This window comes from Suncus etruscus, chromosome 3 (assembly GCF_024139225.1).
Source record: "Suncus etruscus isolate mSunEtr1 chromosome 3, mSunEtr1.pri.cur, whole genome shotgun sequence".
NCBI classification, from domain to species: Eukaryota; Metazoa; Chordata; class Mammalia; order Eulipotyphla; family Soricidae; genus Suncus; species Suncus etruscus.
This window is the reverse complement of record NC_064850.1, coordinates 21,234,532-21,258,871: the sequence shown is the minus strand read 5'-3', so window position 1 is coordinate 21,258,871 and position 24,340 is coordinate 21,234,532. Positions and strand designations below refer to the sequence as shown.

Sequence of the window (24,340 nt, the reverse complement as noted above, 5' to 3'; positions counted from 1 at the left end):
AAAAAAATGAATATGCATTTTTGAGAAGCTGAGTTATACAGTGGAATACTATACAGCTATTAGAAAGGACTAAATTATGCAATTTAATACCACATGGATTTAAGTATAGGGTTTCATACTAGATAAAGTCAGTCAGGAGAGAGGTAGGTACAGAACGATCTCTCGTATATTGGTATATAAAGATACAGAGGAAAGGAACAACATGTGGTCAGAGAAAACAGCTGAAAGTGGGTCCACTGAACTGAGTTTGCCAGGGAAGGTGGGAGCTGGATGGGAAGGGCCTTTGGGATTAGTGGTGGGGGGAACCAGGCACTCTGTTAGTGAGTTTAGAGTGTTGGAACAAACTATGTATGAAATGATCATTGACAGTATTATAAGCCATAGCACTTCAGTAAAGGAAGTAAAGGAAAAGAAGTAAAGAAAATAAATTAGGGGCTGGAGTGATAGCACAGTGGATAGGGCATGTATGCCTTGTATGCGTCCAACGTGGGACTGATAGGGGTTCGATCCCCAGCATCCCATATGTTCTTAGTGTGTGTTAGGAGCGATTTCTGAGCTGAGTAACCTGAGCGTCGCTGGACATGGCCAAAAAACAAAAAAATAATCACAAAAGTATTAAGATGGCCAGATGTAAATGAAGGGAGGTTAGACTTCTCTGAATATTCTTTTAATGTATTTATGTCACTATAAATAAAGAATCGGGCCCGGAGAGATAGCACAGCGGCGTTTGCCTTGCAAGCAGCCGATCCAGGACCAAAGGTGGTTGGTTCGAATCCCGGTGTCCCATATGGTCCCCCGTGCCTGCCAGGAGCTATTTCTGAGCAGACAGCTAGGAGTAACCCCTGAGCACCGCCGGGTGTGACCCAAAAACCAAAAAAAAAAAAAAAAAAAAAATCAATCTGGGGCAGATGGATAAATCAGGCAAATGTGGTAACTTGTAGGGTGAAGGAAAGAATTGGATTTAACGATGAACATATTATATGTAAATGTTGAAATATAATGATGCACACCTACAATATAGTATAAACCATGTTATTTGCATAACGGTTTATTTTTAGAGAAAATCTAAAGGGATCTCTAAAAAATGTGCTCATTGTCAGTTGTTATTAGGGAAATACAAAGCAAAACAGTGAGATTGCACATCAGTGAGAATGTTTCACTAAAAAGTGAAACAAAGGCAAACTTCTAGCATAATCAGAAAATTATTGGCAAGATCATTAACAGAATTGTTATTGCAAGTGACTTCATGACATTTGTGTTTGGTTGAGATTTTTGTGTAATGTTTCTTGAGATTGTGATCTCTAAATATCGTTTCTCATGAAAGAGAATGAGAATTCCTCTGAAAAATGGTCTGTTCAAGCTGGAGGACAGTGGAGTTATAGTAGGAACTCAGAACTGTGCTGTATACGTAAGGGGTATTTTAAAAGGAGAAACACGGAGGGCTGGGGGTAGAGAACTTGCTCCCTGTGTATGAGGCTCTAAATTAGATCCCCAATCCCATACGTATACACATAGAGGCACTGGAATCAACTTCAGGAGTGCCTGCTGACCAATCTACATCAGAATGCTGGTGACCACTGTTCACTGTGTGCTTATGAAGCACCATGCTGGAGTTTTCTTAGAAGAACAAAATTGAGCCTGAATTTTGACAAGCCTGTAGGTCAACGTAGTCTGGCAGAATATCTTTGCTGATGAATGCCTTTCTGTGCTGTCTATGATGGGGGGAGGGGGAGAGAAAAGAGAGAGAGAGAGAGAGAGAGAGAGAGAGAGAGAGAGAGAGAGAGAGAGAGGGAGAGGGAGAGGGAGAGGGAGAGAGAGGGAGAAAGAGTTGAAAAGAAAGAGTTGAAATGCAGTGGCATGCCTGTAGGATTGGCTTGATTTTTCTTGGGCCATATCTAGAAGTGCTTGGGGGCCTCTTCCTGCTCTGTGCGTAGAGACCATCTGGTGACATGGTTTGAACTGAAGACAGCTGCATTCATACCTTTACTATCTCCCCAGCTCCCGAAGGCTGACTTTTAAATATTACTTAATTTACTCAAGTGTTAGCAGCTGCTACTTTAGACAGCATAGCTCTGCATCTGAGAACAGTTTCTAGAGGAGGGGAGAGAAGAATCTGTTCAAGTGACAACATCAAAATGTCAGATTTAGGGTGTAGAAAAAAAATCAGCCAGATTCAGGGTATAGAAAATTTGCATGTTACATGAAGTCTTGTTTCAACAAATATATTGTACATATGCAAGCTCACTGAAGCAGTGAGCTGTGCCATGTTCATAGCATTTAACTACTGCAAGGCTCTGGGCAGGAAAAGCTCGGAAGAAAGTGCTATGACATTGCTAATTCTTGTTAGTAATGGTAGAAGATTTAAAACAATATATATATATATATATATATATATATATATATATATACATATAAAGTTTTTAGGCTGCATCCAATGGTGCTTAGAGGTTACTCCAGGCTCTGTCATTCCTGGTGGTACTTGAGGCACCATATGGGATGCCGGATATCAAGCCCGGGTCAACTGCATACAAGTTAAATGCCCTACCTGTTTTACTATCACTCTAGCCCACTATTTGATATAAAACTATCCTTAGGGGACCATAACAATAGCACAGTGAGTAGGAATTTGCCTTGCATGTAGCATACTCAGGTTCAGTCCCTGGCATCCCATATGATTCCCCTGAGCCTGCCAGGAGTGATTTCTGAATGCAGAGCCAGGAGTTAACCTCAGAGCACCTCTCTCTCCCTCTCCCTCTCCCTCCGCCCCTCTCCCTCCCTCTCTCTCTCTCTCTCTCTCTCTCTCTCTCTCTCTCTCTCTCTCTGTCTCTCTGTCTCTGTCTCTGTCTGTCTCTGTCTCTGTCTCTCTGTCTCTCTCTTTCTCTCTCTTTCTCTCTCTCTGTCTCTGTCTCTCTCTGTCTCTCTGTCTCTCTGTCTGTCTCTCTGTCTCTCTGTCTGTCTCTCTGTCTCTGTCTCTGTCTCTGTCTCTGTCTCTGTCTCTCTCTCTCTCTCTCTCTCTCTCTCTGTCTCTCTCCCCTCTCCTTTCTCCCTGAGCCTGCCAGGAGTGATTTCTGAATGCAGAGCCAGGAGTTAACCTCAGAACACCTCTCTCTCCCTCTCCCTCTCCCTCCCCCCTTTCCCTCCCTCCCTCTCCCTCTCCCTCCCCCCTCCCTCCGTCCCTCTCTCTCTCTCCCTCTCTCTCTCTCTCTCCCTCTCTCTCTCTCTCTATCCCCTCTCTCCCCTTCTCCCTCTCCCTCATCCTCTCCCTCTCCCTCTTCTCTCTCTTCCTCCCCGGTAGGCTGGTTTCTAGGCCGGGGCTTCATGAACTACCAGCCCTTTGAAGCCCAAGCATTGAGCCTCTCTGGAATGAAGGGGTGAGGCTGCAAGGTCCCCCAGGAGACACTGCTCAAACTCCTGCTCGGAGGCCAGGAGGAGACGCCACAGGAAGATGGCCTGGCCCTCCTGGGGCAGAAGCTAGTCCAACCTGCCCAGCCCAGGGCATCAGCCTGGACTGTGTCATCCCCCTGAGGCATGGGGGCCTGTCCCTGGTGCAAACCCCAGACTTCTTTTACCTCCTGGTGGAAGATCCCTCCCTACATAATGGGTCGCATAGTCTGTGCCAACATCTTGAGTGACCTCTATGCCTTGGATATCACTGAATGTGACAACATGTTGATGCTACTGTCAGTTGAGAGTATGAACGAGGAAGAGCAAGAAAAGCTAACACTACTTTGGATCAAAGGATTCCGGGACACCCACGGAAGAAGGAGGGATGGCAGTGACTGTTGGATAGATGGTGGTGAACTCTTGGATTATTGTTGGTGGTGGGGTTGCCACCGTGGTACGTCAGCCCAGTGAATTCATAGTGCCCGACAGTGCGGTTGTTGGCAATATGCTCATGTTTACCAAATCCTTACTGTTGCTATCAATTCCCACCAATGGCTGGATAACCCAGAAGGATGGAACAAGATAAAGATGGTGGTCTCCAAAGAAGATGTAGAACTGGCCTATCAAGAAGCCATGTTCAATATGGCTGCCCTCAGTAGACCTGCTACTGGCTTAATGCTTATGTTTAACGCCCATGCAGCCACAGACATCACCGGCTTTGGCATTCTAGGACACTCAGAACCTTGCAAAGCAACAAAGAAATGAAGTGTCCTTTGTTATTCATAATCAAATCAATCATTGCTAAAATGACTGCCATCAGTAAGGCTAGTGGGCAACTTGGCCTCCTTTAAAGTACCTCAGCTGAAACTTCTGGTGGATTACTCATTTGCTTACCAAGAGAACAGGTAGCTCGCTTTTGTTCTGAAATCAAATCTTCCAAGTATGGAGAAGGCCACCAAACATGGATTGTTGGCATTGTGGAAAAGGAAAACCGGACTGCCAGAATCATTGATAAACCTCAAGTTATTGAAGTCCTACCTTATCGGTCCACTGCAGCTACTCTAGCTCTTGACAATCCTAATACCTCCACTGAGGCTAGTTCCCGAATTGGACTAGCACAGGGGTGGCGAACAAGCGGCTGGGGGTGGGAGGGGACGGACCCGTGTGTCACATGTTGTGTCACATCTTACCGTTAGTTCTTAGTGCGGAGGACGCAGCACACCCTCACCATCACTGCAGGATTTTTACCCTCACTCCAAATGGCAAAATGCAATATGTGTTTAATATATTATTGTTAAAATTATATGCTTTTGTGTGAGTGTTTGTCTGTTTTGGCAGGTCACTGCATGGTGTGGCTCTCTGACTCTCACAGTTTAAAATTTTGGCTCTTTGTGTTGAACTTGTTTGCCACCCCTGGACTAGCAGAAGTGATTTGGACTTCAGAGGCATTGTGTAGCAATCCTCCGGAGTTGATTTTTCAGAAGAAATTTCCAAAGAAAGCTACCCTTTCCACATGATTTGACTCAGCCCATTAAAAGCTGCACATTCCAAGGCCAGAAGTAACAGTTTGAACTTGGGGGGATGGGAAGAGAGTTTTGTTCATTGACTCCTTGCAAAGAAGAACAGGAAAATCTATTTCCTCTTCTAAGGGTAAAATGATGCTATTCAGATTTGAGAGGTTTTCTAGATACAAAATTGATTGCTTTGTGCACAGAGAATAAGATGATTTCAATTGTATACATAAAAAAAAAACAGAGAATAAGATGATTTAAATTGCATACATCAAAAAAAAAACTGTTGAAAAGTTGAGAGAGCATGGGGGCCGGAGAGATAGCATGAAGGTAGGGTGTTTGCCTTGCATACAGGAGGATGATGGTTTGAATCCCGGCATCTCCTATGGTCCCCGGAGCCTGCCGGGAGCAATTTCTGAGTGTAGAACCAGGAGTAACCCCTGAGCTCTGCTGAGTGTGACCCAAAAACAAAACAAAAAATTGAGAGATCTTATAATGAATGTAATGTCAAATTCTTTACTCGATTTTTTTTTTCTAATATACTGGCTCTTTCCTGCTTGGACAAGAATTAAGCAGCTTGTCCAATGCTTGGGAAGGAAGACCTGTAGCCATCTGACTTGGTCTCTGTTAATGATGTCTCTCCCTCTAAACCCTAAACCCCATTATAGATTGGGAGAGTCAGAACAAACCCTAGAATTCAGGCCTTAATGGTTTTTAAGATGTATATCTTGTGCTAAGAGATTCTGATAATTTAATCAATTTTTGGTGGAATAAAAGGGACTTTGTTGCAAAAATAAATAAAATAAATAAAAATAAAACAATCTTTAGCTAAGCTTTTAGTTTTCTGGTTTGGGAGATTGCTAAATTATGCTATATAGCCTGTGAGATTATATTAGTTCTTTTATATGTTTATATAACTTTTTTTGTGTGTGGTTTTTGGGTCACACCCGGCAGTGTTCAGGGGTTACTCCTGGCTCTATGCTCAGAAATTGCTCCTGGCAGGCACGGGGGACCATATGGGATGCCGGGATTCGAATGATGACCTTCTGCATGAAAGGCAAACGCCTTACCTCCATGCTATCTCTCCAGTCCCTATATAACTTTATTTTAATGAACTGCGAGAAATGATCATGACTAATGTTCAGTAACATTTGGTCTAGCTCCTTTCAGAAATATAGACTATATACCTTGCTCTGGAGTGGGTGGAAGTAAAAAAAAAATTAATGGAATGATAATGGAGAATTGTATTTTACTCTGAGTGTAAATGGGTATATTCTAGTCCAAGTGGTCATCTCCTACTGCAGTATTGTCCAGCAGAACTTGTGGTCTCCCTATCCCACACAAAGATTATGGCTGGGGCTAGGGTGAGATATATTAGTACATACACGTTTATACATACAAAAATAAATTTTGAAAGTGTGTGTACAAAAATGAAATGTCTTTGACTAATGCAATTGTAGTTATTTTTAAAAATATTTACTTTTCTTCACCTCAGCGCTTCCCTTGTGAATGTGGAGGTGATGTCTGCGTATCTGGCTGATACATTTGTACAGTTGTTAGCTCTGGTGATTGCTAGGAGTTGCACATCGCAGTGCCCGCACACTTGGCAGAGGTGCTCCTTTAGTTGTGCTTGAGTATGTGTTAGCTAGGGCACATCAATTACACTGTGCTCACCAGGGATTAAGTTTATAATTATAAAGATTATAATGGGGTTTATACATGTGCTCACCAGGGATTATGGTTCTCGGCAGTGGCACATCTTTTTAGTGGTAGTACTTGCTGGAGGGGGTTCATATCTTGTGATGCTTTGCACACACTTGGTTGCAAGTGTGACTAGAAATTGCTTGCAGTGCTGACAATCATGGACCAACCAGCTGCCAGACTACAATGGCAGAGCTGCAAGGCTGCAGATTGGACCCCAAGTATTCCATTCCTGATCATATATTTATAGGGCAGGTACTCTAAGCCACTATACTGTTCCCCTGGCTTCTTTTATTTGCTTGTTTTGCTTTTCAGTATTTCCTGCTTCTTATGGTTATTTGTTGTTTGCAGTTTTTTATTTTGGTTTTGGTTTTATGAGTCACACCTGGCTGTACTCAGGCATATTCTTGGTTCTGTGCTTAGAGGTTCTGTGCACAGTGCTTGGGGGATCAAACAGAGGTCAGCCACATGCAAGGCAAGCACCTTAACCCATGTACTAACTCTCTAGCCTATTAAGGGATCACTCAGAGATCACTCCTGCTCAGGGGACCATATGGTAAGGATCAAATCCAGGTCAATTGTCTGCAAAGCAAACACCCCACCCACTGTACTCTTGCTTCAGCCCTAGAAATTTATTTTTAAATTAATTCTCTCTTCCCAAGAGATCTTGATTGACTTATTTAGGCTGAAGGTAAATTTATAGTTTAAAACAACTAGTGCCTGGTTAGAGTATTATTCATGCCAAGAAATAGTGTCCTTGTTAATAGATGGTTGTCTCTGTGTATTCTATGTGGATTAGAACACATCTGCAAAGACCATCCTTTTAAGCTCCTTCCTGTAATGGGGCAGCATGGAACAATTAAACAAGGCCAGCATAGTCAGGAGAGGAGAGCTGGGAAGAAATTGACAGGAAGAGTGATGACAAGCTGTGACTATTGGAAAGGATGCTGGAGCAGGAGCAGAATTGACAAGGAGTAGGTTTGCTTAGCTCTGCACAATAACCTTTCCCTATTCTTCACTTTTCTTTTTTTTTTTTTTTTTTTTTTTGGTTTTTGGGCCACACCCGGTGACGCTCAGGGGTTACTCCTGGCTATGCGCTCAGAAGTCGCTCCTGGCTTGGGGGACCATATGGGCCACCGGGGGATCGAACCGAGGTCCATCCTAGGCTAGCGCAGGCAAGGCAGGCACCTTACCTCTTGCGCCACCGCCCGGCCCCTATTCTTCACTTTTCTGTGCAAGAAACTTATTCATAGTATGCCAGAAGAATGTCTGATGATGGGCCCGGAGAGATAGCACAGTGGCGTTTGCCTTGCAAGCAGCCGATCCAGGACCAAAGGTGGTTGGTTCGAATCCCGGTGTCCCATATGGTCCCCCGTGCCTGCCAGGAGCTATTTCTGAGCAGACAGCCAGGAGTAACCCCTGAGCACTGCCGGGTGTGATCCAAAAACCAAAAAAAAAAAAAAAAAAAAAAAGAATGTCTGATGATGGTCTTAAACTTGGTTGAGAACTGAAGAAATAGACAGTACAGTGGATAGGGAGTTTACCTTGATAGCTGGCCCACCGAGATTTGACTGCAACACCACAGATGATTTTTAGAACCCTGATAGGAAAGAAGCCCTGGGCGTAGCTGGGTGTGGCCCCCAAACCCAAACCAAACTGAACCCAAAAAATCTTGATTGAAAGGTGTGAAGCAAATCTTAGTTGTCCTTCTGTGTTTCTTCTTTGCTTTTTTTGTTCTTTCCTTCCTCCTGTTGTTTCTGTTAACATACTTTCTCATATCCTTACCACCACACCCCACCCCCACCCCCACCTCTCTGGGCTGTTAGAATAACTGGGAGCCTCACACACTTGTTTGCACTGTTTGCAGGGCCACCTACATTTTAGTTGTGACACTCGCACATGTTGGTGGTGTTCCTCGAAAGTCTCCTTGGCTGTGTTCTTGAATGATATGTGTTGTAAGACCTGCAGGGATCACATCCTTGGTTGTAGTGCTCGCACACACCAGGTAATGGGAACTGACCGTCACACACTTTACAATAAAGTAATGTCTCTGGAGATCCCAAACATCAGGATCTCTTGACCTGTGGGATGGTGCCAGGGAGGGATTCCCAGGCTCATGCCTCTGCAAGGCTATTGTCCTCCAGCCTCCCCAGAGTCACCCACATGCTTTATCACACCACTTTTTTTTTTTTTTTTTTGGTTTGGGTCACACCCGGCAGCACTCAGGGTTACTCCTGGCTCTAGGCTCAGAAATCGCTCCTGGCATGCTCAGGGGACCATATGGGATGCCAGGATTTGAACCACCGATGTTCTGCATGCAAGGCAAACACCTTACCTCCATGCTATCTCTCCGGCCCCACACCACTTTTGTAGTTTCCCCCCACCTCAGCTCAGCTGGGGGCCCGCAGTCACCTGAATTCTGATGGCAATGGCTGAAGATAGCTCTTTGACTACCCAGATGTTGACTGGACCCTCCCTCTGCTGGAGCTGCCCAGGCCTATGGGGGCCTCAGACTCTACTTAACTGCTGTCCACAGGGCTGCAGATGGGACCTTCTCCAGGAAATAACTGCTTCCACTTAGTAGCTTATTTTAGAATAAATTAAATTAAATTTTTTTTTGTTTTGGTTTCTGGGTCACACACGGCAGCACTCAGGAGTTACTCCTGGCTCTACTAGAGTTTAGAAATCTCTCCTGGAAGGCTCAGGGAGCCATATGGGGTGCTGGGATTCGAACCATCATCCTTCTGCATGTAAGGCAAATGCCCTACCTCCATGCTATCTCTCTGGTCCCTAAATTAAATTATTTTAGAATAAATGAACAAATAGGTCACAAGGTGAGGTGCAGGAGGGTGGTATCTCCAGGGTTGTGAATGTTTTCACCAATCTAGAAGTTCTTTCAACCTAATTTTTGAGATTTGTATAGACTATCAAATCCAATGGCTCATTATCTCCCATTCAAGCCTTTGATTCTCTCTCCTCTCTGGAAAGTGAGAGGTAGGGCTGAGAATCCCCAGTGTTTATTTATGACTTGGCCTTTCTGGTGATTAGCCCTTTCCAGGAGTCCACTAAGTTACCTAATTAGAATAAAAGGTACGATTGTCACCCAGGAAGTCCCTTTTTTGAAGCTGGATTCAAGACCAGACAGCAGAATAGAAGATCTCATGCTAATCTCATTCATTCATTCTGTAACCCAGTTTGGCTGCCAGGATCAAACCCAGGATTCACTTAAATGAAACCCAGGCTCTAATGCTAAGCATCCCCCAGTCAATGCTTTTAGCACTTAGGAACAGATGAGAGACGTGGGAGTCTCTGCTTCTTATTGTTTGGGGACCCATCCAGCAGTGCTCTAGATACTCCCAGTGCAATATTGGAGATTTCTCCCAGGGATGCTGGGGGACTGACCATGCAATGAGGGAGTTTGGCCTGACCTCTTCCACTAACAGTGCATGCAGTCCTACTCTTTGAGCCATTTCCCTGGCCCAGATAGAGACATACTTGTCTGGTACACACCTAATTATATGACTTAAGAAAATTGTCTCAACAGAAAGCACATGCTTACATGTATGAGGCATTGGATTTGGTTCTCAGCATTGAAAAAAAAAAAACAGAAGAAAAATTTGGTGGCTTAAGCTCTAAGGTCTTTCTTTTTTTCTTGTTTATTTGTTTTGTTTTTTGTTTTTGGATCATACCTGGTGATGTTCAGGGTGGGTTTACTTGTCTTGATTCTGCTCTCTAGAATTAATTCCTGGCAGTGTTCAGGAGTAATGAGATGCTGAGACTCAAACCCAGGTCAGCCACAAGCAAGGCAAGTGCTTTACCGGCTGTATGATCACTCTAGCCTGCTCTAAGGTCTGAGATTGAAATAACAATGAGAAAAAATAGATTTTATTTACATACCCCAAAAAGAAACCATTAATTTTAGATTGCAAGTACTTGTTTGCAATTTTTACATATTTCTTGCTACTAAGCCGAAGCTTTCAGTGTTGGAGGTTTGTGGCATTAAATTGCATTTTGTAGTAAGATATGGGTTGTGGGCTTTTAGTTTCTTGCTGTCTTCACCAGAAGAGGTCAAAGTTGGAGCTATCTAAATACTCAAACCATTTGCTTTCCCAAGTGCTCAAGAAAAGGCTAAAGGAGGACCAGGGATGTAGTTCAGCAGTAGAACCCTGCCCTGTAGTGTGAAGCCCTGGATTCCATCTTTGACTCCGCAAAAAAAGAGAAGCTAAACAAATGAGCCACAAAACTTGGTTTCACCTGCCAGCCATGTTTTTATTTTGTTGTTTTTCTGTTTGGAGAACGCACCTGGCTGTGTTCAGGGATCACTCTTGGCAGGAATCAAACTCAGGTTGGCCACATGTAAGGCAAGTGTCCTAGCTGCTCTACTAATACTCTGGCCCCCTTTGTAGGCTTTATCAAATTTGATGGGTGATGGGTGCTTCGTGAGCACTGTCCTTATGCCTTGGTGTTCTTACTTACAAAATATTGGTGGTAATGTCAGTGCTTATTATTGCTTGTGGGCTTGCTTTGTTCTGTTTATCACCCTCTGTCTGCCTTGAGGACTCAATAAATCATTGGAAAATGAGTGAGGGAGCAAGCAAATGAAGGGGAAATCCTTGGGCAGGGAGACAGAACAGGGGCTACACCTGACCTTGGGTCTATCTCCAGTACTACATGGTCCCTAAATATCACTGGATGTCCTTGTGGCCATCAAGCACTGCCTGGCATGGCCCTGGTAGTCCTTGACACTGCAAGGCCTGCCCAGTACAATATCCTCACATTCTCACATTGTACTACCAGCCAGTTGACCCTAGAAGCCCTAAGTACTGCCTGGGAGGCAACCCCTTCTCCCCGAAGGAAAGAAAAAAAAAATCCTGCCTTTGACCACAGATACAATATGAGTTGAATGTTCTGGATTCCCATTCGTTTCACCCTACTCCATTCTCCCCTCTCTGTTGTTGAAATAAGATTTATCAATTAGAATGAAGTCTGTGTAGGCTTATTTTTGAAGCTGACTTTTCTCAACAAATGAATTTTTTTGTTTGTTTTTCTTTGACTGTCTGAGAAGATTGGATATGAAAGCTGAAATAATTTATGACTGGACCTCCCGGAGCACAGTTTATGCCCAGATTATTTTTGGAAAGAGAACGCTGGTTGTAATTGCCAGATTTTTCCAAGAGATACAAGAATATTGGGATTAGTTTTCATTTCAGTTATTGATATTTTTTTTTCTTTCCATGATTTTCTAGGGAATGGAGATCTAGAGAACCCCAAACTGGCCTCTTTGGTATCTGGAGCCTCTGATTCTGAGCCTGATTCCGCAATCTACAGGTAGGGTCAGCAACTCCTTTGGATGAAATTCTTCTAGAGACTCTGTCTGCTGATGGGAGTTGGGGAAAAAAGTAGCGCCATGGAGACTTGAAAGCATAAGTTCATGTGAAGCCTGTGGATTTACCAACCATTCGGTGTTTAAAGTCAATGTCAGATCAATCTCTGACAGGTTATAAAATTTCCTCTCATGCGTTGTGGATATAACTTAGCAGTAAAGCAATTGCTTTGCAGGTATGAGGCCCTGAGTTCAAGCAATGAAAAATACTTTTCTGTCACTCTTGGAACATAAAACAGTAACAGATAGTGTTCTCATTCATCTTCTCTTGAAGACCAGGATCAAATGTTAAGTAAGATGTTTAAACTGAGTCCAGGTCAAGAGAATGTATGGTTTCTTTTTACCCATACAACATGTTCCTGCCTTAACATATCCTCACATATGTACATGAATACTCTATCAGAGGTTTTTTTTTCTAGTTATGTGATTTTTTTCAGATTAAACTATTTTTATGACCTCCAGGTTGTCATTCTTAATTTGATAGCAGTGTGTATAGCAGAAGGGGAAGAATTAGCCTAGAGTCAGTAGAAAATAGTAACTATTCGTGGTATAGCTCGTTGGTATTATAGTCCAGCTGATTAATGCACAGTGCAGTCATTTCCAGAACCTGAGTGTTTATAAAACCCTCACAAAGTTAATAGTTGTGCCTGGGAGGAAATATAAAGATTTAAAAAGCATCTAGGGGGCAAGGGTGATAGTACAGCAGGTAAGGTGTTTGCCTTGTACATGACCAACCTAAGTTCAGTCCCCAGCATCCCATATGGTACTTGAAGCCTTGCCAGAAGTAACTCCTGAGTACAAAGCCAAGAGTTACCCCTAAGCCACACCAACCTAATAAACGAAACAAACATCTAGGGACAAGAGAAATAGTGCAGCAGCATGAGAACATGCTTTTAAGGCTGGTGTCCTAGAGCAGCATGGTCCCTAAGCACTGCTGGAGTGACTGCCAAGCACAAAGCTGGGTGTAGCAGCCTTCAGCACATTGAGTGTGACTCAAAAATCAACAAAAACAACGATAAAAATAAACCACCAAAAGTTTAAATCTATTATTATTATTATTATTATTATTTTGGTTTTTGGGCCACACCCAGTGATGCTCAGGGGTTACTCCTGGCTGTCTGCTCAGATATAGCTACTGGCAGGCACGGGGGACCATATGGGACACCAGGATTTGAACCAACCACCTTAGGTCCTGGATTGGGTGCTTGCAAGGCAAACACCGCTGTGCTATCTCTCCGGGCCCAAATCTATTATTTCTTAAGTAGAAGTTCTTCCTTTATACCCTTGCATGTTAAAGAAAGCACTCCCCTCCTGAATGACGATGAAAATAATATAGTTGCTTATAATAATGTAATAGGACTTTGTGTTTCCCTGTAACAATAAAATAGTTACTTATATCAAATATCCCTATTTGCTGAATGCTAAGTGTTCTAATCTATTATTTTATTAAATTCTCCTAAAATTGTAAAGAAACAGTATACCTGTTTTTTTTTAATTAATTTTATTTTAGACACTATGGTTTAGAGTTGTTCTTAATACAGGTATTTCTGGCATTCAGTATTCCAACACTAGTCCCTACACCAAAATAACATTCTCTCCAACTGTATCACTAGTTTCCCAACATCCCTGAAGCCTGCCCTTTGGCAGGTACAATTAATTTATTTAATATTGCTTGGCACAACTAAACACTAATGGAATTATTGAAAAGAAACTGCATTAAAAGAAAATTTGTAGGGGCCGGGCCAGACTGGTGGCGCATCTGCCTTGCCCACGCTAGCCTAGGACAGACTGTGGTTCCATCACCTGGCATCCCATATGACCCCCAAGCCAGGAGTAACCCCTGAGCGTCAGTTACCGGGTGTGGCCCCCTCAAAAAATAAAAAAGAGTCTGTAGGGCCGGAGCGGTGGTGCAGGCGGTAGGGCATTTGCCTTGGCACGCGCTAACCTAGGATGGACTGTAGTTCGACACCCCCCCCCCCCCCCGTGTCCCATATGATCCCCCAAGCCAGGAGCGATTTCTGAGCGCATAGCCAGGAGTAACCCCTGAGCATCACTGGGTATAGCCCAAAAACAAAAAGAAAAAATAGAAAATTTGTGAAACTTGTCACATCTCGAAATGGGGTCATTATTGTCATTGTTTGAAAGTAAACTAAGCAGTATGTTGTTTGTTGAGTGTTCTGTTATTGATGTTGTTTGTTGAGCTTATGTGACATTTATATCATATCTAATTTGCTGTATTCCTACTGGGAAGTCAGTATTAAAATTATGTGTGGGACTATAGGATCTGTGGAACTGGGTTGATGAGTTCATATGGTGACAGCGATGGTTCATGGGGGTGGCTGCTGAAAATACAGAGGCGTGTGGTGGGGTTGGCAGGGTAGAGGAGGGGGTGGTTCCAAACTATCCTTGAGATGTCAGCCACAAAATTAGCATCCCTGGAGTTTTTTTTTTTTTTTTTTTTTTTTGGTTTTTTTTTGGCAGCTAGGAGTCTCTGCAGAGATTCATGGCCAAAAAAGTGAAGCTGGGCCATTGGCATGGCAGCAGTGGTGTCTGTGTGCAGCTTTCAGGGCTTCAGTAGGGTGAGGGACTTGCCCTGCCTGCTATTGTTTTTGTTTTTGTTTTTTTTTAAGATGAAGAAAATAAACCAATGAATCAAATTGTGTGAATGCAGTTTTAGATGTATTAGACTAAAGCTTATTCTTAGACCATATTAGAGGGCTTTGAACCATGTTACCCTCCTGAGTAAATACCTATCTTAAAGCAAGGCACATTCTTGGACCAAAGGGGGATTTATTTTTAAGTTTCATTTCTAGAATCTAGTACACGCAAGAAAGAAACACAGTGATGATAGCCTGCAGAATGTTGCCATTTTGTTTTGCATACTGTATATTGATATGAAATGGCACAGCCCTGGTTCCCAGGCCAGCCGGCTGTGCACCCGTTCCCCTGGGTAACCCCCCTCCCTCAGGGTGGCTTGAACCAGAATGCTTATAGTGGTGTTTTTCCTTTCCGTGGTTTATCTTCAGCATCAAGTGACTTGCAATTGATCCTTCCCAAAATACTCTGCACCAATTCTTCAGAGCATAAAATGCTAATGGGAATATTAAATTTATGTGCCTGCTGTTTATCCTGTTTAAAAACTAGTTTCATAATCAGAAACCCTCTCTGTGCAAAGTAGCATGTCCAGAGCAGAGTTGGGACTAAATTGTCAATCCCTTAGTCAGAGAGGTTGGGTGAATAATCAGACTGTCAAATCTCATGTTCCAAATTGTGTAATAGACCCCAAATCTCCCTCTTGTTCCAAAACAAAACTAACATACTCATGTATTCCCTTGCCGTGTGTTCTTTGGGTCCCTAACATCATTCCCTCAGCAGCTATCAGTTGAGAAATCAATGCTAGATAGTGAAACCTTCACAGAGAAATGAACAATCCAAGGCCCTGGCCTCCTATGCCTTATATTCTGTGAGGTTTATTAGAGGCAGACAGAAACCAGTGACCATCATATGGCATGGTTGCCGAGGTGCCATTGAGTGTAAGACAGACTTCCCTTTACCAGTAAGAAAGCAGAAATGCCTATTTAATCATAGACCTCTCTGCACATTCAGTGAAGAGGTTAACAAGAGAGTATCCCTTCGACAGAAAAGGAAACTTGAATGCCTCAGACTTAGGTCTCTGTAAGGACCAGAGAGAAACCTCCCCTGAGAACATGAGCCATGAATTATACTTACCTGTTTGTGGTCCCAATTCTATGCCAGTGAAGACTAAAAATATCCTCAAACAGGGCTCAAACAGTGCTGGAGCACATCTAGCAGTGCATAGAGCTGGCTCTTACGACACTGCTTGGGAGACTCTGCATACTGGACATTCCACCCAACCTGGCTATGCTCCAGCTCTTTGAGCTCAGCAGAGCTTCATTCCCATCATCTTACTTTGTCATGTGCCCAAGGATGGGGGGAGGGTGATGTGGAGGACCCATGCACAGGGAGAGAATACGTGCCTTGAATGTTCAGTTCCTTCCATTGCAAAGACAGATTACAGCTCCCAGGGACTGACTAAAGCAAAGGCATTCTTTTATGGATGGGCCTGATGGCTAGGCTGGTTTCAGTTTTAGGAATCCCATATTGCCATTGAACCAACAACGGAAAGCACGGACCTTGCAGTCACAGTGTGGAATGTACTGTTACAGGCAGTACTAAGGGTAGTACAGCCAACGAAGCCAGATGAAGGGTACAGAGTGGTAGGACAGAGAAGAATTTAAGAAGGGATTTATCTTTTCCTCTTTCCATGGCAAGACCCTCTGTGGCAGGTATGGAATGGAAATGCTGGAATGTTAGCTGAGAGGGATTTTGCTTTGCTCTGCAATTTGCACTTTGGGTTGGATTTCTGGTAAGGCCTCCCCCCTTTACTTCTAATGTGTGGCTTTTTTGTTAAATAGAATTGGGATTCTAACATTTTGGGAAGGGGTTTGCATAAACTAGCAATGCATAAACTAGCAGTGTTCAGGGCTTACTTCTGGCTCTGTATGTGATGGCTGCTCCCAGCGGTGTTCAGGGTACCACATAGTAACAAACCAGGTACTCTTTGGTATGCCAGCAGCTGTCTTGCACAGATGGAGCTATCTTGCATGGAGAGCTCCAGCCTAGCCTGCTCGTCCATCCTTTGATGAAGATCCCAGTGAAACAATGGTGTGGTCCCAGAGTGAGAAAGAGAACCAGGCTCACCAGCCACCTCCAATGGTCGATCTCTGGTTTTGGGACACTTGGGGCTCTCTTAGGTTTTGGGTCTCACCTGTGTTTCATTTGTTTCACGTGGGCCTATTCAGCTCGAGGCAAACACCAGCTAAGTTTCTTTGGGATCGTTTTGTCTTTGATAAAAGTCCCTGCAAATTATGAGCACTCTGGGCTGGCCCTGATAGGCCTGCATCACTGAGCCTGAGCATGGATTCTTTTGGCCCACATAACTGGTTTGATATTGTTGGGAGTAACGCCCAGACCCATCCCTGCCAACACAAAGAGTCCCTGCACTGATACTATTGTCTTCCTCTGAGAGGCCACAGATGGTGTCTCCAGTGGGCGAAGATGCCACAGAAGAATCGCAGAGTGCAGCCGGTATCTTGGAGGCTCAGGCCTTGGTGGAAGAGGAAGTGCCACCCGCAGACCAGGACCAGGTCCTCAACAAGGTACGGAGCAGATGCTCTCCCTAGCTTCTGGAGCGGGTCATCTACGGGCCCAGGACTTATCCATGTGTGTGGCTGGGAAGTGATTTGCAAAGTGCTACAAGTAAGGATTCTCTTTGCTCTCGCTAGGGTGTCTCATGGTGGATTATTTGGAGAGTGATGATTTGTATTTCCCACAGAGCCCTGTTGGGTCTCGCTTACTTCTTTATTGGTTGTTTGTGAATCCACAAAGAGCTCCCAGAATGAGAAATTGATTCCCATCCCCTTGTTCCCTTTTGGGGGGAAATCTTGGTAATATTTATCCACAGCAAATAATTCACACAGACAGGAGCGTTAAGGGGTAAAAGGTTGGGCAAAGAGACTCCTTTGTCAGCCTGCTGCTAGCTCCAAAACACACCTTGAGCCAGCCAGCTAACTCTGGCAAAAGACCCTGAACGCCTGGCACCCAAGCTATTTATTTGGCTCTCAACAGTGCCCCCATCTGGAAGGTCAAGGTGGGACAACAGGCAAAGGATAATCTTTTTTTTATTATTATTTTTTTTTATTTTGGTTTTTGGGCCACACCCGTTTGACGCTCAGGGGTTACTCCTGGCTATGCGCTCAGAAATCGCCCCTGGCTTGGGGGGACCATATGGGATGTCGGGGGATCGAACCGCGGTCCTTCCTACGCTAGTGCTTGCAAGGCAGACACCTTACCTCTAGTGCCACCTTCCCGGCCCCGGCAAAGGATAATCTTAAGGAAATATTTTCAAATACAACAGAGCCCTTCACTGTACCAGCCTTTAGTCAGTGCCTATGCAGAAGATAAGGGGTTGGAATGAATGTTCACATGTTCCCTGAGAGGCTCTGCATTTGAAGAGCTTTAAACCATGGGATAGTGTTTTAGGCTCATTTTGCTTGTGGTCCGTCTGCTCATCATCTGTGGTAATGTGGGATAGACGTGGTGCTGATGGCACAGGTCTTCATGAAGAGGAATGACTCATTTGTCTCATTATTGACTTATATTCTATATTATTGTAAATGTTATTCATTCCACTGAAGATGAAATCTGGCATTATAATTATATTCTTAAAGACTTGTAGTTTGCCAGAAATTTTTATTTATAACGTATCATTTACTCTTTTTTTTGTTTGTTTGTTTTGTTTTTGGGTCACACCTGGCAGTGCTCAAGGTTACTCTTGGCTCTATGCACAGAAATCGCTCCTGGCAGGCTTGGGGAACCATATGGGATGCAGGGATTTGAACCACTGTCTTTCTGCATGCAAGGCAAATGACGTACCTCCATGCTATCTCTCTGGCCCCCATTTACTTTTTTTTTTTTTTTAGTTTTTGGGTCACACCTGGCAGCACTCAGGGGTTACTCCTGGCTCTCTGTTCAGAAATCACTCCTGGCAGGCTCGGGGGACCATATGGGATGCCGGGATTCAAATCACCGATCTTCAGCATGCAAGGCAAATGCCTTTACCTCTTTGCTATCTCTCAGGCCCCCATATCATTTACTCTTAAAGATGTCTTTATTATAACACTATGATATAACAAGCTGTTCATAGTACTGTCATTTTAGGTACTAAACGTTCAAACACCAATTCCACCATCAGTATGACCTTGGCTTCACTCATATCCGTGATTTCCTATCATTCTGGCCTGCCCTCTTACAGGCACAAGCAAATTTGCTTCATATTGTTGGGTACAACACAAAGTCAAATGGAATTACCAAAACTTAGATCAACAAGGGTCAATTTGAAATAATTGTCATATCTCTGCATGGTGTTGCTAAAGCCAGTGTCTAAGGATTTACTGGGCAATAGTTGGTGCTAGTTGAGCCTTCCGTGTTATTGTTTAGGCTCGCTGAACTTGGTCATCTGTTTAACTTTCGCATCAGATTTCCTGTGATACTATGAGGCTGACACTACTAAAGATCTGAAACAAACTAGGTGCCTTGGCAGTTTGATATGGTTAAGTTGTGGAGCTGGGCCACTTCTGTTGTAGGATGGAGGATGTGGCACTGGGCTGCTATAATCCATGCAGTAAGAGAAATCTGGGGCCAAATGATAGAATAGCAGGTAGGGCATTTGTCTTGCACACGACCAACCTGGTTCAATCCCTGGCATCCCATACGGTCCTCAAGCCTGCCAGGACTGATTTCTGAGTGCAGAATAAGGAGCAAACCCTGAGTGCAGCTTTGGGTGGCTCAAAGACAAAAACAAAAAGAAAAACTTGGGGAATCTGCCCCACCTGTTCTGAGAATGCCACAGAGGTTCAGCCAGACCTGGGAAGTATCTACAGCCATTAGCTTCTTTTGAGGTTCATTTACTCTTGAGAACAACCCAATGAGGTTCATTCCTCCTCTGGCAAAGAAAGAAGTCTTAAAAGCAAGTTCGCCAAAGTTTGATTTGCCTGATTTAACTAAGAATTTAGAGGCAAAAAAAAGAATTTAGAGGCTACTTAGAAAGATAGTAGAAGATAAGGTACTAGCCTCATTCAAAGTCAGCCCTAGTTTGATCCCTGGCACCATCTATGGATCCCTCAGTTCGACCAGGAATGATCTCTGAGCTAAGAACCAAGAATAAATGCCCGAGTACCACCAGGTGTGGCACCAAAAACAAAACAAAAAACCTGGCGGCACTTGGGGGTTACTCCTGACTCTCACTCAGAAATCGCTCCTCATAGGCTCAGGGGACCACATGGGATGCTGGGGATCGAACCCGGGTCTGTCCTGGGTCGGCCGCATGCAAGGCAAATGCCCTACCACCATACTAGCTCTCTGACTCCTACAATTTCTTAAGTGGACAGCTGTCTTTTTCCATGAGGGCATTGGGGGTGCGCTTCTTTTTGAGTTGCCTACTGTTTGGAAAGAAGAAGAAAATAAAGGCAGCATAACATGAAAGAGGAGCAGTAATATGAGTGACTTGGAATGATTTCAGGGACAGATTTCAGGCTTCTGCCATGGGTGAGCAAGGACTTGAAGAATTAAGGGGCATGTTATACTTCCCAGCTGGTTGGCAACCTGCTCCTGGAGCAGAAAGGTGTGTTGAGTTAGTTTTGAGGTTGGAGAATGGTGGCCTGCCAGTCATTATGCAAAAAAGCCAGTGAGCCTCTATACTCTGTGCCCTCCTTTAACCCAAACTCATTAAATTGCAGATGGCCCAGTATCACGTAATCCAGAGAGCCGGGGACATCGTTATGATCCAGTCTGAGCACACGGGAACCATCGACATTCTCACCACTGATTTGGAATCTGCAAATCTTCTGGGTGACCACAGGAAAAGTGAGACCTTTGGGGAAGTGGAAAATGGGACATTCAGTTTTTATTCCCAGGGAGGAGTTAAAAGAAATGATTGATGGAGGAAAGAAAGAAGGGGAAGGGAAAGAAGCTGGAGGACAGGCTTTAGGGTGGCCTCTCTGCCCAGTGGTGGCCTTCCTCTCAGCTTCTCAGGAGTCCCCTTCCTGTCCTTCCAGTGGCTCCACCTCTGATGGTACCTCCGTGCATCTGGACCTTTGCCAAGATGAAGGAATTCAAAAACAAGCTGACCAGGGAGAAAGGCAACCGCCTGGTGGTGAAACGGGGTGAGGTGGTGACCATCCGGGTGCCCACCCATCCAGACGGGAAGCGTGTCTGCTGGGAATTTGCCACCGATGACTATGACATCGGCTTCGGAGTCTATTTTGACTGGACCCCTGTGACAACCACTGACATAACTGTACAGGTCAGTGATTCCAGTGAGGAGGAGGATGAAGATGAAGAGGAGGCAGAGCTTGAAGGTAATTGTCATTTTCACTTCACCTTTCTTTTCTGGCTGAATCTACTTCTGAGTGGTTAGTTCCTCAATCGTATCAGACCTTAGAATGCAACTGAAGGGGACAATGAGAGATAGAACAGCATATAGGGCACTTTGCTTACATGGAATTGACCTGGGTTCAGTCTTGGGCTTCCTATATGATATAGTCCCCTGAGTCCTCTAGGTTTGATTCCTGGATGCTGAGCTAGGAGCAATCTCTGAGCACTGCTGATGTGGCTCCAGAAAACCCCCTCCAAAAAATGCAGCTGAGGACCCTCTTCTGACACTGTGAGCCAAAGGGGCTAATGCCAGCCAGAGCTGGATGTTTAGAGAGCAGTTTGCATGGCTTCCTATTGACACTTGCATGGAAGGCTTTTGTTCTTTTTTGTTTGTTTGCTTGTGGGCTATCCCCATCAACACTCAGGAGTTACCTTGGCTCTGAACTCAGGAATTACTACTCGTAGTACTCAGGGGACCATAGCAGATACCGGGCATCAAACCTGGGTTGGCCACACATGCAAGGCAAGCACCTTATCCACTGTACTATCTCTCCAGCCCCATCTATTCTTTTTCATTGGGACCCTGGAGTCTCTATGGGGTCAAGGCTGGGCTACTGAGGAGAAAGAAGGAGGGGCTGAGTGCTGCATGACAGAGGCCAGTATTATTCAGATCACAGAGCAACCTGAGCTACTTAATGTTTCCTCTTGGCCTGGAACCAAACAGAGTGTTCCCAGTTTATTCCCTGTACACATTCTCTTCCTTACTCTACTACACTTTCTCAGCTGGCTGACAGCGATTTGCTACTGTATCGCACACCCAAGTCAGTTTTAAAATGGTTCCTGCATCTCAGCCAGTTGTATTGTTGTGCTTACTCAGGAAATGCTGAGACTTGGCAGGGGAAAGCTAATACAACCTTGAGTCTTAGCATTAGTCATCTTTCTGCATTTTTCCTATATGCTCTTAAAACAACCCCTTCGCTGGCTCTGCAAGGAAAAGCTTGTCTGCCAGGAAACCTTAGGAACCACCATCTTGGTTGCTGCTCTCTGAGAGGCTCAATGGCAGGATAAAGTCCTTTGGTCTAGCACCAGCTTCTCTTCATCTTCTGCCTCCACCTGCCCTCTCACTTGGTGAGTGAAGGCTTTTAGAATCTGCTCTCTTGGGGCCGGTGAGGTGGCGCTAGAGGTAAGGTGTCTGCCTTGCAAACGCTAGCCAAGGAAGGACTGAGGTTCGATCCCCCGGCGTCCCACATGGTCCCCCAAGCCAGGGGCAATTTCTGAGCGCTTAGCCAGGAGTAACCCCTAAGCATCAAATGGGTGTGGCCAAAAAAAAAAAAAGAAAAGAAAAAAAGAATCTACTCTCTTTTATCCCCCCCAGCCCTGTCCAAACACTTCTCCCACTAGGAAGACTCGAAGGCTACCAGTGCTTCTCAGTGGGCACAGTTAGTATTTGGAATGGCCATTTCTTTGTTGAGCAAGTACTATCCTGAAAATTGACAAAACTGTCCTCCTTCTCCACACACTGAGTGCCAGCATCACCCAGTAGTCAGTCAGATAGCCCAGAAACCAACGGGTATTTCCCAGGACCCAGAGGAGAGAGAGCACATTCCCACAGGGACAGACAGCCATGGGCCCATTTTCTCATTTCCACATAGGCCTGATGCATTCTCTGAGTTCACGTTCCCTGCACTCTTCCGTTTTGTTCATGCAGACACTGTCCCGGTTGGTGACGTGGAGAGAGGCTCCCGGAGTTCCCTGCGGAGCCGCTATGGGGAGGTGATGCCCGTGTACCGGCGCGACAGCCACCGAAATGTGCAGGCTGGCAGCCACGACTACCCTGGCGAGGGCATCTACCTGCTGAAGTTTGATAATTCCTACTCTCTGCTGCGTAACAAGACGCTCTACTTTCATATCTACTTCACAAGCTGAGGCACGGCTCTTTGCTGGCCAGAGCAGGCTGCCAGCTGGTGTCTCTTGCTTTGAATCAGCAGGAGCTAAGAAGGAAGCGTGAGGCCCTCAAGCCCTGCCTGGCATGCCTGACTGTTGACCCCATGTAGCTTTTCCCCCTTCTTGGCTTCTGCAGGTGGTGGTATAGTGCCCGTCTTTTGTGGTTCCCTGACTCATGCTCTTCTCGCTTCAGATTCCATCCAAATATTTCTGCAAAGGAACCCATCAGGCAAAAGCCTCCCCAGAGGTGGGGTGCCATCGCTTTGACATAAGTTTGTTTTGGCACAAGGTATATTATTCCGATCACCGCTCTCTCTTCTCCCAGAGCCTTTTATTGCAGATGCGTGTAGTAGCACCCGCTCCTTTCACTCTCTGAAAGTGCCAGAAGAGGGAAAAGCACATTGTCCGTGAAGGAACCACGTTTCCTGGGCAGAGACAGCTCTGCCCAGCCTCTCACCACTGCCATGTTCCTGCCTGCTGGTTCTTCATGGTGTCCAGCACAGGCTGGGAGCCCTCACTGCCTTCAAAGGGGTGTGCTTTAGCCCTCATGGTTGGACTCATCCTCTTCCTGCTTTATCCCCTCCCCAGTTCTGTGTCTGCCATTACAGCAAGAACACCCATTGCTGTCTCGAGTGGTGACCAGTGTGTGTGAAGACCCTCTCAGAAGAAAACTGCCCCGTCACTTCCTCTTTCATTTTAGTTTTAGTGGGAGGCACACCCAGCGGTGCTTGGGGGCTACTCCCCACCCTGTGGTTGGGGGTTCCCAGCTGTGTGTGGAGTACCACGTGGTGTGGGGGACCAAACCCCACAGGCCACATGCAAGGCAAATGCCTTAAGCCCTGTACTATCTCTCCACCCCCTCACTTCCTCTTCTAAGAGGTATCTTTCCCTTAGGCATAGGCTAGATCTCAGAGCCACATCTTTGAAAGTCAGGTGTTACTAAGTTATTATTTTATTATTATTATTATTATTATTATCATTTTTGCAGCATTTAAGCGGGAGGTATATAATCTGGAAAAAAAGGTTTGAAAACTCAAATAAGCACTCCAGGGTCTCTACCATTAATTTTTTGTTAATTTTGCTTTAGAGCAGAGCCTTATTGAAACTGCTTTGGAGTCAATCTAATTTCCAACACTTCTGGATCTAAGGTTCTCACATTGAGGGCTACAAGCTTTTGGGGTTCCCAGTGTCTTGGGAAAGGAGATAACGAAGCATCACTGTTGCTGCTGGTTAGATTGTTCTTTTCCAGGCCAGAGTAGCATTTCTCTATGGTAGCAATGACCTTTTCCTCTGTTCCCTCCACCCCAGATCCTAACGGGCTGTCCATGGGCCCAGCAGTGGGGTCTTAGCAGAGAAGCGTGCAGAAGGTACCTTCACCACCATCTCGTTTTTTTCCGATTGTGTCCCATTCATTTGTTACTGTCTTAGAGAAATATTCAACTTATTTATATGTTATTTATAT

General features: G+C 44.8%; 1 protein-coding gene and 1 pseudogene across 1 annotated transcript; both read left to right on the top strand.

The window, feature by feature from the left end:
- Positions 1–462: 462 nt before the first annotated feature.
- LOC126004247 (selenide, water dikinase 2-like) lies at positions 463–11,025 on the top strand (annotated as a pseudogene).
- Positions 11,026–11,846: 821 nt separating this feature from the next.
- On the top strand, positions 11,847–24,010 carry TMED8 (transmembrane p24 trafficking protein family member 8). The gene is made up of 5 exons (XM_049770527.1): positions 11,847–11,924; positions 17,030–17,159; positions 20,298–20,424; positions 20,616–20,918; positions 22,643–24,010. Exons 2-5 carry the CDS (start codon positions 17,037–17,039, stop codon positions 22,858–22,860), a joined length of 771 nt encoding a protein of 256 aa, XP_049626484.1. The 5' UTR covers positions 11,847–11,924; positions 17,030–17,036; the 3' UTR covers positions 22,861–24,010.
- Positions 24,011–24,340: the final 330 nt, after the last annotated feature.